At 41.3% G+C, this 17,519-nt stretch overlaps 1 protein-coding gene across 2 annotated transcripts in view; it reads left to right on the forward strand.

Annotated features, from left to right (window-relative positions):
* Positions 1-225: 225 nt before the first annotated feature.
* COPG1 (COPI coat complex subunit gamma 1) overlaps positions 226-17,519 on the forward strand; it is a 33,667-nt gene continuing 16,373 nt past the window's right edge. The window contains exons 1-13 of one of the 2 annotated variants that reach the window (XM_032210318.1): positions 226-320; positions 10,557-10,609; positions 10,701-10,781; positions 11,094-11,165; positions 12,036-12,115; positions 12,801-12,876; positions 13,097-13,189; positions 13,682-13,768; positions 13,883-14,040; positions 15,298-15,431; positions 16,030-16,097; positions 16,746-16,934; positions 17,050-17,145. In XM_032210318.1, the coding sequence (XP_032066209.1) occupies positions 293-320; positions 10,557-10,609; positions 10,701-10,781; positions 11,094-11,165; positions 12,036-12,115; positions 12,801-12,876; positions 13,097-13,189; positions 13,682-13,768; positions 13,883-14,040; positions 15,298-15,431; positions 16,030-16,097; positions 16,746-16,934; positions 17,050-17,145 (1,215 nt within the window). In that variant the 5' untranslated portion in view covers positions 226-292. Of the gene's footprint in view, positions 321-6,519; positions 6,843-10,556; positions 10,610-10,700; positions 10,782-11,093; positions 11,166-12,035; positions 12,116-12,800; positions 12,877-13,096; positions 13,190-13,681; positions 13,769-13,882; positions 14,041-15,297; positions 15,432-16,029; positions 16,098-16,745; positions 16,935-17,049; positions 17,146-17,519 lie in introns of those variants that run through there. The other variant, XM_032210316.1, reaches the window with a different exon arrangement.

The following is a 17,519-nucleotide window of genomic DNA, read 5'->3' on the forward strand; positions in this document are numbered from 1 at the left end:
TAAAAGTGTCATCAATCCAATTGCATTGTAATGGGAATTGGATTTCATTTTTTCCCTTGAGCAACTGATCAGGCTCGCTAAGATACTCTGCTGTGGAAATAATATCATGTATGCTCTTGCAAACAAGTAAGAATTGTCACCTCCTTTTACTGACCCCTGATTCCAATGTTTTAAGTACTTTGAGATAACAGTGGCTGGCAGTTTGGTGCAAAGTACAGAGAGCATTTACGCTGTGTGCTTAAAGGACACGGTAAGAAAAGGTTCTCCACTCAAATTCCTCACAGGGTTGACCATGTTCTTTGAGGACAACTTGAGCTACGGTAGGTGTCTTTCTCTCGGGGTATATTCCTCTTATTCAAACATCAGTGGTGGAGGAAGTACTTGCAAGGGTTGCCGATCAGTTTCTTCACTTTCCACAAGAACAACTGGCAACCAGAAAGAATTATTACCATCTCATTTAATGCTAATAATAAAACAGCAACAAAATAATAAATGTTGAACCTATCGATTAGTGAATGCATCATAATTATTCAGAAGGCAAATGCTGAAATAGTTTTGTATGATACAAGCAATTGCCATGCTGGCTAGATGAGCATTTTCACAGCAGGCTAAGCATATGTTTTCAGCAGTTGTACTGAGATGTTTAGAAAAAAATATGGAGTGCATCTTTTAATTCCTTCAGCTGACAATACCTTTTTGTCTGATCAGAGACGGCAGCAATTCTTTTAGTTTGAGCTTAAGCTTAACACAAGAAACAAGACGTCTTAATGAATATGCTAAATATAAGAAGGCTTGAGATAATGCAGGCGTGTATGATCTGTGGTCCATGGCCACATGCAGCCCTGGATGGGTAATGTGGCCCAAGATTGTACACTTTAACATTATTATGTGATCTTTGCCAATAGTTACTATATTACACATTAGAATATTCCTTTTCACTCAAGGCAGCCCAGGCAAGACAAAAGATTGGACATGATGGTGTAGTGATTAAGGCAACAGGCTAGAAATCAGGAGACTGAGTTATAGTCCCACCTTAAGCACAAAGTCAGTTAAGTGACTTTTGGCAAGTCATTCTAGAAGCAGGCAATGGCAAACTATGTCCAAAATCTTTCCAAGAAAACTACAAGGACTACACCAGGTAGTGACTATCAGGGGTGGGTTCCTCCCGGTTCGCACCGGTTCTTGCGATCCGGTTCGTCAGTGAACCCGGAAGTAATTAACTTCCGGGTTCCTAGCCCCTGTCGCTGGGTGCCTGCAGGGTTTTTCTTTTTAAAAAACACCTCTCCGGAGAGGAAGCCCTGTCAAAGCGCACCTTTCCTGCCTCAGCGGCTGCAGGGACCACCCCGCTGCTTTATCTTCCTCCTCCTCCTCCTCCCCTTCCGCCCACAGCAGCAGCAACGGCAGCCGAGCTGGGAAAGGGGCGCTTTGGCAGGGCTGTGGGAGCCCTGTCAAAGCGCACCTTTCCGGCATCAGCGGCTGCAGGGACCGCCCCGCCGCTTTCTCTTCCTCCTCCTCCTCTTCCCCTTCTGCCATGAGCAGCAGCAACGGCAGCCGAGCTGGGAAAGGGGCGCTTTGGCAGGGCTGTGGGAGCCCTGTCAAAGCGCACCTTTCCTGCATCAGCGGCTGCAGGGACCGCCCCGCCGCTTTCTCTTCCTCCTCCTCCTCTTCCCCTTCTGCCATGAGCAGCAGCAACGGCAGCCGAGCTGGGAAAGGGGCGCTTTGGCAGGGCTGTGGGAGCCCTGTCAAAGCGCACCTTTCCCGCGTTGGCGGCTGCAGGGACCGCCCCGCCGCTTTCTCTTCCTCCTCCTCCTCTTCCCCTTCTGCCATGAGCAGCAGCAACGGCAGCCGAGCTGGGAAAGGGGCGCTTTAGCAGGGCTGTGGGAGCCCTGTCAAAGCGCACCTTTCCCGCGTCGGCGGCTGCAGGGACCGCCCCGCCGCTTTCTCTTCCTCCTCCTCCTCTTCCCCTTCTGCCATGAGCAGCAGCAACGGCAGCCGAGCTGGGAAAGGGGCGCTTTGGCAGGGCTGTGGGAGCCCTGTCAAAGCGCACCTTTCCCGCGTCGGCGGCTGCAGGGACCGCCCCGCCGCTTTCTCTTCCTCCTCCTCCTCTTCCCCTTCTGCCATGAGCAGCAGCAACGGCAGCTGAGCTGGGAAAGGGGCGCTTTTGCAGCGCTTCCGCCACGCCCCCAAGGACCGCTGACCTCGCGCCTCCGTTTCTTCTTCTTCCCCAGCCTTCCCAGTTAGCTTGCTTGAAGCTCCGAGGAGGCGGGAGGAGGGTCGCAGCAGGAGTGGAAGTGGGGGGAGGTCTTCCCGGCCGGGAAGAGCTGAGAGGCTGCCGGCCCCTTTCGCAGGAAAGTTAACTTTTCTTGGCGAAATCCTGCCCCCCCCCCCCCCCGCGTGGGTGAGTGGTCGGCTGTCCTCTTCCCGTAAGCCGCCCGGAGTTACCTGTGTGTGAGGTGGGCTGCCCTATGCATTTGCGTGTGTGCGCTGGAAAGAGAGTGAAAAAGAGAGGGAGAAATAATTATATTAATTAGATAGATCAGTCTTTCTCCACCTTGGAGACTTGAAAGTGTGTGGACTTCAACTCCCAGAAAGGGAGTTGGGAGAAAGGGAGAAAGGAGGAGAGAATGAAAGGAAGATGGGGGAAAGAAGAAAGAGGTAAGGAGAGGAGGATGGAAAGGAGAGAAAGAGGAGGAGAGAGGGTAGGAAGGGGATGAGGAAGAGCAGGAGTAGGAGAAAGGTACAGGAAGAAGGAAGGGAAAGGAGAGCAGGAAGGAAGAAAGTAGAGAAGGGAGGAAGGGAGAAAAGAAAGGGAAAATAAGGTGGTGTTATAACAGGAGGAAGGGATGGTAAACAAAGCAACCCAAACTGTATATTATAACCTATTAAATGAAATAATAAATGTATAAGAATGATAAATGTTAAAACACTTGTAACCAAACAACATGCTATATGTGATGATGGGTTTTTTTCTTTTTGTTTTGTTTTGTTTTTATTGTTGTGGGTATGTGTTGTCTATGTAACAAAAAAAATAAAAAAAATATTTTTATAAAAAGGTGGAGAAACACTGAGATAGATGATAATGAGGGAGGGAGAGGGAGAGAGAGAGAGAGACCATAACTAGATAGACAGTTAGGCAGGCAGATAGACGGATGGATAGAGAGAAAGAGAGAGAGATAGGTAGGCAAGCAGATAGATGGATGGAGAAAGAGAGGGGGGAAAGAGGGAGAGGGATACCATAACTAGATAGGCAGTCAGATAGACAGACAGACGGATGGATGGAGAGAGAGAGGATGTATATAATTAAGGTGACCAGACGTCCCTAGCAAGGTCGCAGGCTGGCAGTAACTGCCGTGGCCTAGCTCCCCCCCCCCCCCCGGTCAATGGTGTCCCTCTTTACCAATCTGAAAATCTGGTCACCTTACTTGTTTAGGTAATTCTGAGGTGGTTGATGGTTCTGTGAGTGCCTGTCCTTTATCATTTTCCACATTGCCTTGATGGTTTTTATTCCAGTGACTTAGTCTTTCCTGTTCTTAGGCTTAGGAAAAAAAAACTGGTTTCATTGGCAGTCTTTCTTTTTTTTTGGGGGGGGGGGGGGGGATTTTTATTTTTTTGGTGTTTTCCTAGCACTGTCATAGTTTGTGGGTGTGGGTGGTGTGTAATGTCCCACAGTTATCTATGCATTAATAATGATCTAGTAATATTAATAATATCTAGTAATTAGTAATATCTAGTAATAACATCGTCTTGGCCACTCCCACCAGGTCACATGGGTGGCAGGCCACTCCCATCTGGTCACATGGGCGGCAAGCCACTCCCATCCGGTCACATGGGCGGCAAGCCACTCCCATCCGGTCACATGGGCGGCAAGCCACTCCCACAAAGGAGGCCACGCCCACAGAGGTGGTTCGAACAATTTTTGAAACCCACCCCTGCTAGGCATCAACAATGACTCAAAAATCACACAGGCAAGCACCAGCAATGCCTATCAGTACATATCTCAATAAATTTGTTTTTTTGTACTAATTAAATTTGAAATTGAAAACAAAACTCTAGATTTGTTTCATATGTGCATTAAAGTTTGATCTTCCTATGTATCAAAACAGCTCAATACCAAATAACATCACTCATCAATATTTCATTACTTAAAAAGCTGTGTAGTTGGCAAAAAGCTTAGGACAGCCTTCCTCAATTCCCTAAAGTCCTACAGATATATGGATTTCAACTCCCAGAGTTCTAACCAAGGGATAATGATAATTGGAAATTTTGGGGGTTGAAGTCCACTCTTGTGGAGGTCCTGGGTTGAAGAAAATAGGCTTGGAAGACAGGTGAGTTAGGATTCCAGGCAAAAAAGTTACTAATGCTCTCTAGCAAAACAGAAAATACACAGAATTTAATTGAGAATAGAACTCCAATAGAAGAGAATAGCTCAGGTTAGAATTGTGGAGGTTTTGGTGCTCCCATTGCCTGAGTAAACTAATCAGTGCGAGCGAGTGTGGACTTTCTCAATTTATATACAGTAGCTTGTCCAGCCAGTGATGGAGGTGTGTGGTTTTCTTCTTGTAGTTTCCTTAAGTTGTTTTCCACTTGATGGTTGTCTGGCATTAATCTTTGTTTATATGGGTATATAGGCTGCTGGATAATGTGTTGTGACCTTTTGTATTCTTAGCATTTTTACTGTCTGTTTTGAATGGTATATAAAGTGTTTTATTTGTGTACCTGGGCCTGGTTTTTAACAGCTTTCAGAGGAATTCTCTGTTAATGGTACTTTCAGGCCCAAACTGGTTCAAATCACCAGGATAGCAAGCAGGTTTCAAAAGTGTCCATTAGCAATGGATCAGTAACTCGTTAGATTGTGCAAAATCAGGTCCCTTAATTGCCATATCCTAGATCAGTGATGGCTAACCTTTTCCAGACTAAATGCCCAAAGTGTGCGCTACAATTACGTGCACCCAACACCCCAAAATGCAATGCGCACATGCCTCCCACACATGCATGAGAGTCTCCCGCATGCACCCCACCCTGGTCATGTGCAGCAGAGACCCGATGACCAATTGGCTGGCGGGAGGCACGTGCGGCGGAGCTGAACTGGGGCAATGGCTCGCGTGCCCACAGAGAGTAAGTAACTTGGTAAGTAACTACATAAATATAACTTTTTAACACTTTGTTTGTTTCATTGCATAAGCCTAATGATTTTCTACGGAAATCTGTGTTGCTTTTTATCTTCTTTCTGGTGACACCTGTATAGCAGTCCTACAAATTTGTGAGCCGAGATACTTCCAAGCAAATCATAATACTTTATATGAAACAAACATACCCTTCACACTATTCCCTTTAGGGTCAGCAACAATATGCATAAAAAAGACCAGAAAAAATGTGAGCTAAAAAACATTTTATTTTAGTTAACACCACCATTCAATATTTTTCTCTATTATTTTCTATCTTTGTAAACCATGTTTGTTTCTATCATATCCATATACTATTTCACAAATTCTCTTCTATTCTTTACATTTCTTATGTCTCTCTTTTTGAGGTTCTGTCAATTCCATCATCACAAGTTTTTGGGCCTTCCTTTTCTTCTCAATCTATTCATTCTTTGTATATTTGTTTCATGAATAAATACCTATTATCTTTGTATGCTCAAATCACCAGAGCATATTTCTTTTATATCAGTCACACTTGTATATTTGATTCACATTAACTCAATACCAATTTATTTTTGATCCTCTCCTTCTTTCATTATGCATGTTTCTGATATACCTGATGCCTTGCATTCATCTTATCAGTACTTTTGTTTGTCCTGACATACCCAGATTTTGATTTCATTAAACAAAATAAGCAGCACGCATCTTAAATAGTTACTTTCATTTCAACAAGTACTCTTTCATCACAACTGTCTATGCCAACAAGTATTACCTTTCTACCAGTATGTGAACATTTCTCCATCCATTTCCCCATCTCCTGCCAGGTAATGGGAATGTAAAACGATTGGAATCTTTTTACTGAATTTGTTTATTGTGCAAACAATGAAATTTTTTCAGGAAAACAAAAATAGGTAGCAATAGAAAAAGTGGGGGGGGGAGGCCAGTTTGGGTCAGAACTCCAGGTATTTTTTTTCCTGGAAAATAATTCCAATGAGCATACAGAAAAGTATTGACAGCTCCAAACAACCGGGGTCGGGGCGGGGGAGAACGAAAAAAAAAAGATCGAGGTTTTCCAAAGGAAACGGAGATTATCTGGAAAGAAACCTCCATCTCTTCTACACCAGAAAAAAAAGCAACGCCAACGTAATCTAAAACAGTTATAAACGGGACGCGCTTATTTCCCCGCTTGCTTCCAATGCACCCACGTTTCCCCGCCCTCTCCACTTCCGTCCTTTGTCGCCTTGCCCGAGATTGGCTGCCAGTCTTCCTTTCCGCCCTGAAGCGGTTGCTCGCGATCATTGGCTTGCAAGGCCCGTGACGTGACCGTCCGGCCTGTTTCTCGTCGTTTCGCCTTTCTCCTGCCCGGCTACAATGAGAGCTCTCTGCAGCCCGCCCGCTGACGAGTGCGGCTGCGCGTCGCTGAGATGCTGAGCTGTCTCTCAACTTTGTCTTGCTGGCAGGAAGTGGCCCCTGTGCAGGAAGTGGAGATTTCCACGCAGATGCGGACTGTCTACCTGGCGCTGTCGTTTCCCATCCTTTCTGTTCTGTCTGTCACGGCGTCTTCCTTCTTCCCTTCCCTTTCCCCTGTGGTGGGGTGAGGTTAATCATCTGGTACCTTCTCCCGATCCTTCTTCTTTACCCGGTTCTGCGCCTCCACGGACAGGATGCTAAAGAAATTTGACAAGAAGGATGAGGAGTCAGGTGAGTGGGGAAATCCTATGTAGACCTCCCAGATTTGATGCGGGGCTACTCCCTCCCCATTATTCCCATTTTGCAAAGAGCTACCCCATCCGGGCTGCAAAAATCCGGATAGTAGCAAAAAATGTTTCAGACTTTTCCATAATTCCCCTTGGCTTCCAACTAAGTTAGCAATGGTCAGGATGTTTGCAGGATCTCTAGGGGCTGAAATTACGGGAGCTGCAATCCAATGAGGAATGAGTGAAGTGCCCTATATTAGGAAAGGAGAAAAATTCCTATTTCATGAATGAAGTGTTATTGCGTCAGAGGTGTGTGGTGTAAATTATTCATTGCAACTAATAAGAATGTACCTACTCTATCCAATTCTTGTTAAGAGAAAGAACTACAGGTAGTCCTCGACTTACAACAGTTCATTTAGTGACTGTTCAAAGTTACAGCGGCACTGAGAAAAGTGACTTATGACCCGTTTTTCACAGTTACAACTGTAAAAGTAGAACAACTGTGGCAAAGGAAAGCAAAGGTAGTACCTATAAAAATAGGTGCCCTGGGTACAATCCCAAAACATCTGGAGACCATTTGAACACCATTGGCATTGACAAAATCACCATCAATCAGTTATAAAAGACAGCTTTACTCAGAATAACTTACATCCTGCGACACCTGCAGCAATGCTTTTAACACCATCAAACAACAGCATTGCCTATCCCAGTTCCTGGGGAGGGGCACTCGATAAGTGGATAAAATGCCAAATTCAGGCTAAATAACTGGTTGACTGTACAAATAGCAATAATAATAATAATAATGGCCATAAATACCTGGGCAATACCAGTTATAAGATACACAGCTGGTATAGTTAATTGGACACAAGCTGATTTGGACATTTTGGACCGAAAAACCAGGAAACTAATGACAATGCACTACAGTTTACATCTACGTGGTGATACTGATAGATTATACCTGCCCTGAAAATCAGGTGGCAGAGGATTATTACAAGTGAAGCAAATAGTTGAAGAATAAAAACATGCACCTGCTGAAAGTCAAGAACATCTATTAATCGAAGTAAAGAACAAAAATCTATTGAAGGCCCAATATACGAAACAAGAATACAGAAAAGATGTGATAAAATCAAGAATGGAGAGTTTGCAGAACAAAGCATTGCATGGCCAATTTCTGGAAAAAATATAAAGTGGACAGTGAAAAAACTTGGTTATGGTTAACAGCAGGTACATTAAAAAAAGAAACAGAGTCACTAATCCTGGCTGCGCAAGAACAAGCTATCCGCACAAATGCCAAAATCGAAAATTCCTCTGAGGATGCCAAATGCAGACTTTGCAAAGAAGCTGATGAAACTGTTGATCACATACTCAGCTGCTGTAAAAAAAATCGCCCAGACTGATTATAAATTGCGGCACAATTCAGTAGCACAAATGATCCATTGGAATTTGTGCAAAAATTATAATATTAAAACAGCAACAAACTGGTGGGAACATCAGCCTGAAAAAGTCATCGAAAATCAAATGGTCAAGATCTTGTGGGATTTCCGCATACAAACGGACAAAATACTGGCGCATAATACACCAAACATCACACTGGTTAAGAAAAATAAAGTTACAATCATAGACATCGCAATACCAGGTGATAGCAGGGTTGATGAGAAGGAATATGAAAAAATCGCGAAATACCAGGACTTAAAAATCGAAATTCAACTATTATGGCACAAACCAGCAGTGGTAATTCCAGTGGTAATCGGCACACTGGGTGCTATTCCAAAAGGCCTGGAATTACATTTAAAACAGTTAAAAATTAACAAAATCACCATCAGTCAAATGCAAAAAGCCGCACTGCTTGGATCTGCACGCATATTACGAAAAAACGTTACGACATCCTAGGCCCCTGGGTGGGGCCCGACTAGTAATCAATGCCAAATCCGGTGAAACAACTGGCCACTGTGATACAATTGAATAATAATAATAATAATTCAATGCAATTACTGACTTCACCATATAACTTTGAAGGAAGATGCAAACATCACAGTGGAGATCAAAATTAAGGAGCTGAAGATGAAATTACCATAATCTGTTCATAAAAAAAGGATATTATAACTTGAATAGGCACAGAGACTGCTGCTTACCTGGTTAACATGATAGACCAGTATCTAAAAGTTAAATTATTTGAGGATCTTCAGCTGTGGGGGTGGAAGGAAAGCCAGGGAATATAACAAGTATATTAATTTTCCATGGTAACTAAATTTAAGACATAATGAATGGAAAGAATATCATGATAAGAAAAAGGAACTATTAGCACATATTGTTAAATCAGATAATTTGTTTATCATGAAAGTGATGGACATCTATTTGGACAATTTTAAAAGAAATAGCATGTTAATAGCTGCTCTTTGTAACTGCTATATGGATCATTCCCAAGTTATGACCACAATTGAGCCCAAAATTTATGTTGGCAAGCAACAAAGTTGTTCAGTGAATTTTGTTAATAACTCGGTTGTCAAGGGATTGAGGTATCCCCATTGACTTTGCTTGTCAGAAGGTCTCAGGAGGTGATCTCATGAACCTGGGACACTGCAAGCATCATAAATACATGCCAGTTACTAAGCATCTAAATTTAATCATATGACCATGGAAATACTACAAGGTCATAAGTGTGAAAAATAGTTGTAAGTCACTTTTTTCAGTGCTATTGTAACTTTGAATGGTCACTAAATGAATGATTGTAAGTCAAGGATTAGCTGTATGCTATCTCCAAACTTAGGGGCTACATGTTCTTAAATAATATAACCCCAAGTTATATTATTTAAGAACGTGTAGCCCCTGATCTTAGAGGTAGCATACAGGTAATCCTTGATTTACTACCATTCATTTAGTGACCATTCAAAGTTGTATGGTATCCCCAGGACGGTATCGTTCATGGCTTCTTTTGAAATCTGCAAGATTCTTGTAGAATGTAATGCTGATAACCCTTGGTTCCAATGCTGATTCTTGTAGAATGCAATACTAGTTAACCCTTGGTTCCATTCCAGCACAATCTTATGACTTTTTAAAAACCAACCATGTCCCATCATGTGCAACTTCTCTGTATCTTATTCTTTTTCCTTTCTCTACTTTTCCATCCTCAAATGCACACTCTCCCTTCTCAGAATCCTTATCTTATAACCCAGGTTCCCCATATGCTTGTTAGCAACCTTGGGTCGCCATGTGCAAATAGGTGGCAATATACATTTCCAAATAAATAAATATTGAGAAACATGAGCAGCGGATTAAGATGCTAAAGAAGTGACCAACTAAAGCTGCAGCTGACTAGAAGCTGTGTGCTTTTTATATGGCAGTAAAGAATGTATCTCCCTAGCTTTTAATTTCTCATTGTAACATTGAATGTTTGGGAGTTGCGTTATTCCTTATGTATTTTTCACATCCCATATGAAGTTGAGAAATACAGAATGTATTTGTCCTTTAATTAATTTACTTAATTGCAAGGCAGTTAATAGTTTGTGACATTTCGGTGCCATTTGCACTTGAAAAGGTTCATAATTGCTTAGAATGACTGCATTTCTTTCTCTTTTAATCGCTCCAACTTTTGTTATTATGTTTCTTTCAGGAATGTTAACTTTTATTAAGGGGCAGATGAACTTTGACTTTTCCAATTGAAATTTTGCCCATGTGAAAACCTTGATCATTAATTAAATTGACTTATCTTACATTGCAGGGGGAGGTTCCAATCCCTTCCAACACTTGGAAAAAAGTGCTGTGCTGCAAGAAGTAAGTTCCCAAATAATGCCTGTCTTTTCTTCTAAGGCGAAAGCCCCTGAATATATCCCAAAATTCTCATGTCTACATTTCTCTGTCCTAGGCCCGAGTTTTCAACGAGACACCTATAAATCCTCGGAAATGCGCTCATATCCTCACAAAGATTTTGTATCTCATAAACCAGGTAAAAGAGAGATTTTATTTACAAGGGCTTCGTAATACTTGCTCTGCTTGCCAACATTATAGTTAAATTGCTAGAATCCCTTCAGTTCTTTTTTCAATGGTAAAGGAGCCAGCAGTTGTCTCAAAGAGTTTCTGCGTGGTCTGAGGGCAACATGAAAGGTGACTCTTTGTGATGGGGTCATTGGCTCTCACTAACTTTTTTCTCTCAGCTGGGTTAACTCTAGTTGTGAGCTTCTCTTGGTTAGTCTCTTGGCTAGTATTTGTACCTACTGGCACAAATACTAGCCAATGTGCGTTTTTCTTTTCATTCTAGGGAGAGCATCTTGGTGTGATGGAAGCCACCGAATCGTTCTTTGCAATGACCAAACTGTTCCAGTCCAATGATGTGAGTCTTTCATTGTGCATTTTGACATTTACTTAGGCTGGAAAGTGGATGTAGGGTCTCTGTTTGGAAGCTCCGTTGTCATGGGTTGTTCTAGGGATAAAATTACACACATGTACAGGATAAGCTTTTGATCCCAAGTATGATCAGTTTACTACTTAAATACTAATTAAGCACTTTCTTGGAAAACTAACTTGTAAGTATATTTGAAACGTATTCTAGTGCATCTACAGTGTCTATACTTTTTATAGGTGATGCTTTACTCTTATCTCACAGTTAACGTATACCTATTAACAATTTTTTGTCCTTATTGCTGTATGCCTATTGTTTTTATACTTCTTTCCATAAGCCTATGTTTTTAGTTCTGTTTTTAAATATCCTTGAACCTATGTTTCTATACATACTTTACTTTCCAATTTGAATATTTTGGGCTATAGAAGCCCAGTTTTCCTTTGAAGATAACCATTTCCTTTCTCCCCCCACCCCTTGCATGATCTTTCAGTTATCAGCCCTTCAAAAATGGTTTCCCTTCTGGATTTGGTAGCTGGCTGTCTAGTCAGAACTCTGCTGGGCCTCTGAAAGGGTGGCATTGGTACTTAGCTGAGTTGACTAGGAATTGATGTCACTGTTGGGATGACAACTTTGGCATCTTGCTCTCACGATGGCTTGATGCCAGGCTCCATTTGCACATACCAGGTGTCTCTTGAGAAAATATTTCCTACTTATTATTTCCTATGCTGGATTCTAAGTTTTGATTTGTGCTATCCAGATGCAAAATATATAGGGACCTCATCTTTTCCTGCAATATTGGCCACTTTATATGTCCTGTCAATATCTGTACATTCTAAGTCTGTGGTTTGTTCTCTGTGTTAGTCAACTCTCCGCAGAATGTGTTACCTGACCATCAAAGAGATGTCTAGCATTTCGGAAGATGTCATTATAGTAACAAGCAGGTAATTTCCTACTTGAATCAATCAAACTGTATAACATTTCAATCATATAAGCTGTGGGGGAGGAGCAGCAGTACTAAAAATAGATAATGAAACTGGATGCAAGTAAAAATAAATGGTAGCTTTTAAAGGCTATTGAAACGCTTATATAAAAAGCTCTCACCACTTAATTGGTTTGAGGTATCCAAACACATATACAACAAGATATGTTTTGATATGTGTTGCCCTCCTTCTCTATCTCTCTCCTCTCTTCCCTTTTTGCTCTTTAATTATATGATTTATAATTAATAATAATTATAAGTAAGGTTCATAATAATATTGACCACATTCAAAATATTAAATGATGTCTACCAATGTTAGTCAATAACTGTGTGTATATGTGTGTTACATATACACGTGTGGGTTGTTTCATTTGTCTTAGCATGTGCTACACATCCAACCATTGGGATCTATGAAGCAGGGTTAATGATTAGGGCAATGGGTGAATCTGATCTCACTCTCTCTGTGTTTACACAACGAAATGCTACGTTGATAATATGCATTGTGCATATTTTGTGATATACACGGCACCTATGTATTGAAAGACATTATGTTCCAACTGAGATTCCCAGGGAAGTCAATTTTTGGACTCTTAACACCTGATATAATAAATACATAATACTAACATCTCTGTTCCATTTTTGTCCAGCTTAACAAAAGATATGACAGGAAAGGATGACAACTATAGAGGCCCTGCTGTGCGAGCACTCTGCAAAATTACAGATGTACGTATGAAACGTTTGCATCTTTTGCAATCCTAGTCATTTTTTACACCTTCCCATCATCATCTGCATCTTCCTTTTTTTTTTTCCCTTGGTGGGTTTTCTTTCCCTTTTCCTGCATTGTTGGCTCCTTTACTATGGTCCTTGTCCATTCTTGGAAGTTGTGGGAGATGTTCTTCTATGTCCTTTCCAACCAGCCTCTCATGCTCTGTCTTCCCTGCAGACCACCATGCTGCAATCTATTGAGCGCTACATGAAGCAGGCGATCGTCGACAAGGTTCCCAGTGTGTCCAGCTCTGCCTTGGTGTCCTCTTTGGTACGTGTGCTTGCAGAATTTATGAAATAGGCAAGAAATGTTGAGTGCTTATTGTCCAACAGGACACTTAAAAAAAAAAAAAGTGAAAATTTTGATGGAAAACCTCACCTGACCCAGGCATAGAAAGAATTGACAGATGAATAGTTCTTTGTCGATTCTGTGACTAGTAGAGTTTATTTTATTTATTTATTTATTAGACTTATATACTGCTTCATAGGATGGTGCATGGCCATTCTTAATTGATGGAGCCATTTCAAAATGCAAGGCTGTGGCTGTGTGTTTGTTTTTGCTAAATTATTTTAAAGGCACAAACTGTCACTATTTTAGATCACGAATAAGACAGAAAGAGAGAATAAAAAAATAATGATGTAATGTAACTCCTGGGCCACAAAGTTCTAATTTTGGGGGGAGCTATTCTACGCCAATTGCAATGTTTCTGTTTGACATTTGAAGCATCTTCTTGCTATGTTCTCTGTTTTTCTTCCTTTACAGCATCTTCTAAAGACGAGTTTTGATATAGTAAAACGTTGGGTGAATGAAGCTCAGGAGGCAGCATCTAGTGATAATATCATGGTCCAAGTAAGAGTTTTAAAACTAATCCAGGGTGTATAATGCTGTGCGGTCTGATGAATTTATGTGTACAAATATAGAAATAAAATTGACAGGTTATCTTCCTTTGCTACCCTGTTCCAGTATCATGCTCTTGGCTTGCTGTATCACATTCGTAAGAATGATCGCTTGGCTGTCAACAAGATGCTTAACAAGTTCATGCGTCATGGGTTGAAGTCACCTTTTGCCTATTGCATGATGATTCGAGTCGCCAGTAAGCTGCTTGAAGAAGAAGCTGGAGGGTAAGAAAAGGACATCTTTCTGTCTTCAAAATATGATGTATATGTTTGTAGCATGGGTGTCAAACTCGCGGCATCCCATTGCTATCACATGGTGTTTTGCAATGTTTTTCTCCTTCACGGAGTTAGGGTGGGTATGGCTTGTGTATGATGTATGCCTCCAGTTTGACACCCCTGGTCTATAGAGCCAGTTCAGTATAAGTGATTAAAGGCACCAGGCTAGAAACGGTAATCATGAGTTCTAGTCCAATACATGTCCTCATCAACCACCACGTGTTCTCACCAACCAGGGGTGGGTTCCTGCCAGTTCTAACCTCTTCTATAGAAGAGATTCCACAAATCTACAGTGCCGTTTAGAACCGCTTCTAGCTCCCTCCCCCTGCCCATCCGCCCATCATCAAAATGAAGAGCGAGAGGAGGAATTCTGGGATTTGAAGTCCACAAGTCTTAAAACTGTCAAATTTGAACACCCCTGGAGTTTTTTTTTCTAAAGGGTTAGGGGTGCAAGGATCTTGTAACTTGACAGCTTTAAGACTTGCGTGCTTCAAATGCCAGAGTTTCTGAGCCAACATTTTGGTTGCTAAGCAAGAGCGTTGTTAAGTGAGTTTCACCACATTTTACAAGTTGGCCACGCCCACCCAGTCCCATGACTGCCAAGCCACTCCCACTTGGTCACATGGCTGGCAAGCCACTCCTACCCAGTCACATGGCTGGCAAGCCACTCCCACCCAGCCACATGGCCAGCAAGCCACTCCCACAAAGCAGGCCACACCTACAGAGGAGGTTCTAAAAAAATTTGAAACCCACCACTGTCACCAACACATATCCAAACCACGGCCGATTAATACATGTCCAAACACTTATTCTGTACCATATTGTATTTTTTTGGTCTCCAGTAAAGACACAATTGCATAAGCCACTGTCTCTGTTGATATGTCTATAATATATTATATGCATATCAATAGAGATACTAGCAATCTGTTGATTTTCTTAAATTTGCTATTTCACAAAACAAGATTGAGCAGAATGTATTATTGATGATTTAGTAATATTTTATCATCTGCAATTGTCTTGTTTAAATTTAAAGAATACTGGTGTTTGTACCATCTGATCAGCAATTTCAACCCAATACTTATACACTGAACTTTAATCACAAAAAAAAAGAACCAGTCATTGGTGTTTAAATGAAGTGAGTGATAATGGGTGTTTAAATCTAATATTTATTTTTCTTGTTTTTTTGTTGTTTGTTTCTTGTCCTAGCCGGGATAGTCCACTGTTTGATTTCATTGAAAACTGCTTACGGAACAAGCATGAAATGGTGGTCTATGAAGCAGCATCGGCCATTGTTAACCTGCCTGAATGCACAGCTAAGGAACTAGCACCTGCTGTGTCTGGTAATGGTGACATTTTTTTTAATGATTTCATGCTTAAGGTTTGCTGAGCTACTTGACATGTTTTGGTTTGGTTATTAATTCTAAATGAGGTTTTACTGGCTGCAAAATGAACTTTGTTGCTGTATTTATGTAAGGTTACTAACACTTTCAGCCATGTTGCTTCATGTTTAGATGTTGGGACTGTATTGCAGAGTAGTATCAATATAGTGACAACTCATAGAGCAACAATGTGTGTATGTGTGGTATGTGTGCAGTTTACTTATCTCTGTCTAATGGTCTCAGTGAAAGGCCTGATCTTGTAATACGGGGGGAGGGGGTGTGTCAGTTTTTCACAAGAAGAAAGAAGCTTAATGAGGGAAACAAACAAGGAACTGAAGAAGATACTACTTGAAATCCCCAGTTGATAGTTTATAAATTATTAAAGTAAAATGTAAATTCATGCCTTCTTTGGGGCCTTTATGAAGGATATAAGCTGGTCTTTTCTGCATCATTTCCCCATTTCCCTGGTATCTTACATAGTGAGGCTGCTAATAATGCATCTGAATCATCCTTTTATAAAATGGTGTGAGTAACGTTTTATAAATGTTACCTTTCCTAGTGTTGCAGTTGTTCTGTAGTTCACCCAAAGCAGCTCTTCGCTATGCAGCCGTCCGAACCCTCAACAAGGTAAGATGGATCCAAGAAATTGAACCTGAAACCTAGAGCATAGCTTTAGTGATTGCTTTCTGAAGACTCAATTTGGAATCCAAGTATCTCCACTGGCTGTTGGGTATTCTAGGTTCCTCATGTGAGGCCCAACTTCTGTCCTTGTGGCAGTGTAGGAAGATCAGGAGATCAATCCTGGCTTTGTGTTTACCTATGAAATAATCTTCATGAGAGAACCTTAATTTTCTTATACTTTGCTATCTTTTTGGCTACTTAGCAAATCTTATTTTTCCAAATAAAGGCAGAATGGCTCCTGCATTTAAAAAAAGAGAGAGAAATATAGATTGTTTCATATCCCAGGATCAAACTTTGATTGAAGATCCTGGTGAGTAAACTGCAAGTTTACTAAAAAGAGAAGAATCTGGATTAGTGGAAATTGTGGTCTAAAAAGAATAGGATTGAAGGGATGAAGACTGAATGAACCAGAAGCAAGCAAAAGGGGTGGGGGAATGAGGAGCACATGGCTAGATACATTCCTGGCAAAATAGATGTATCTGGCTCATTATTTCCAGATATACATTTGATTTATGTACATTTAATTGTATATCAATGCTGTCAAGGTCACCTGATTTGCATGAGGTGGATTCTACTTTGTTTTCTCTTTATTAGGTTGCCATGAAGCATCCGTCTGCTGTGACTGCCTGTAACCTTGACTTGGAGAATCTCGTGACCGACTCCAATCGCAGCATTGCTACCTTGGCCATCACAACTCTATTGAAAACTGGCAGTGAGAGTAGCATTGACCGTCTCATGAAACAGATCTCCTCATTCATGTCTGAAATCTCGGATGAGTTCAAGGCATGGAACATTATTTGTGTTAGGCCTTCATCGTGTTTCATGTTGTGGGATGGATTGGCTGATGGGGATAATTCTGGTTGTTCATGGTGCTTGTTTAATTCCCGATTTCGTCTAGGTTGTGGTGGTTCAGGCTATCAGTGCCCTCTGTCAAAAATATCCACGCAAGCATGCTGTCCTTATGAGTTTCCTCTTCACAATGCTACGTGAGGAGGTAAGCTTGACTGCTTGAGATATTGTCATTATTGTTGACTCTTTGCTGTGCAGAAAAACAAGAGTTTTTTCTTTCCTTGTTTGCTTGCTTTGAAATTTAAAGAGAACTTGTAACAGAGCAGTTTTCAATTTCAAAAGGTTATAGCAAAAATAGGACCCAGTCTCCTTCATTCAATGTTGTTGGTGACTTTGACAAATCAAGATATCTGTTGTAGAGTTAGGTGGCTAGACCAACTCTGCACTACTATATATTTCATAGACAGATAGGCTGCCAGTGATCCTCTGATAAGTAATAATTGATGATCTCAGCCTGAACACACAAATATTTAGGCATATTGGATTGTGCCTATAGCAGAAGTGTTAGCCTCATTTCCA

Source organism: Thamnophis elegans, chromosome 2 (assembly GCF_009769535.1).
Source record: "Thamnophis elegans isolate rThaEle1 chromosome 2, rThaEle1.pri, whole genome shotgun sequence".
NCBI lineage: Eukaryota > Metazoa > Chordata > Lepidosauria > Squamata > Colubridae > Thamnophis > Thamnophis elegans.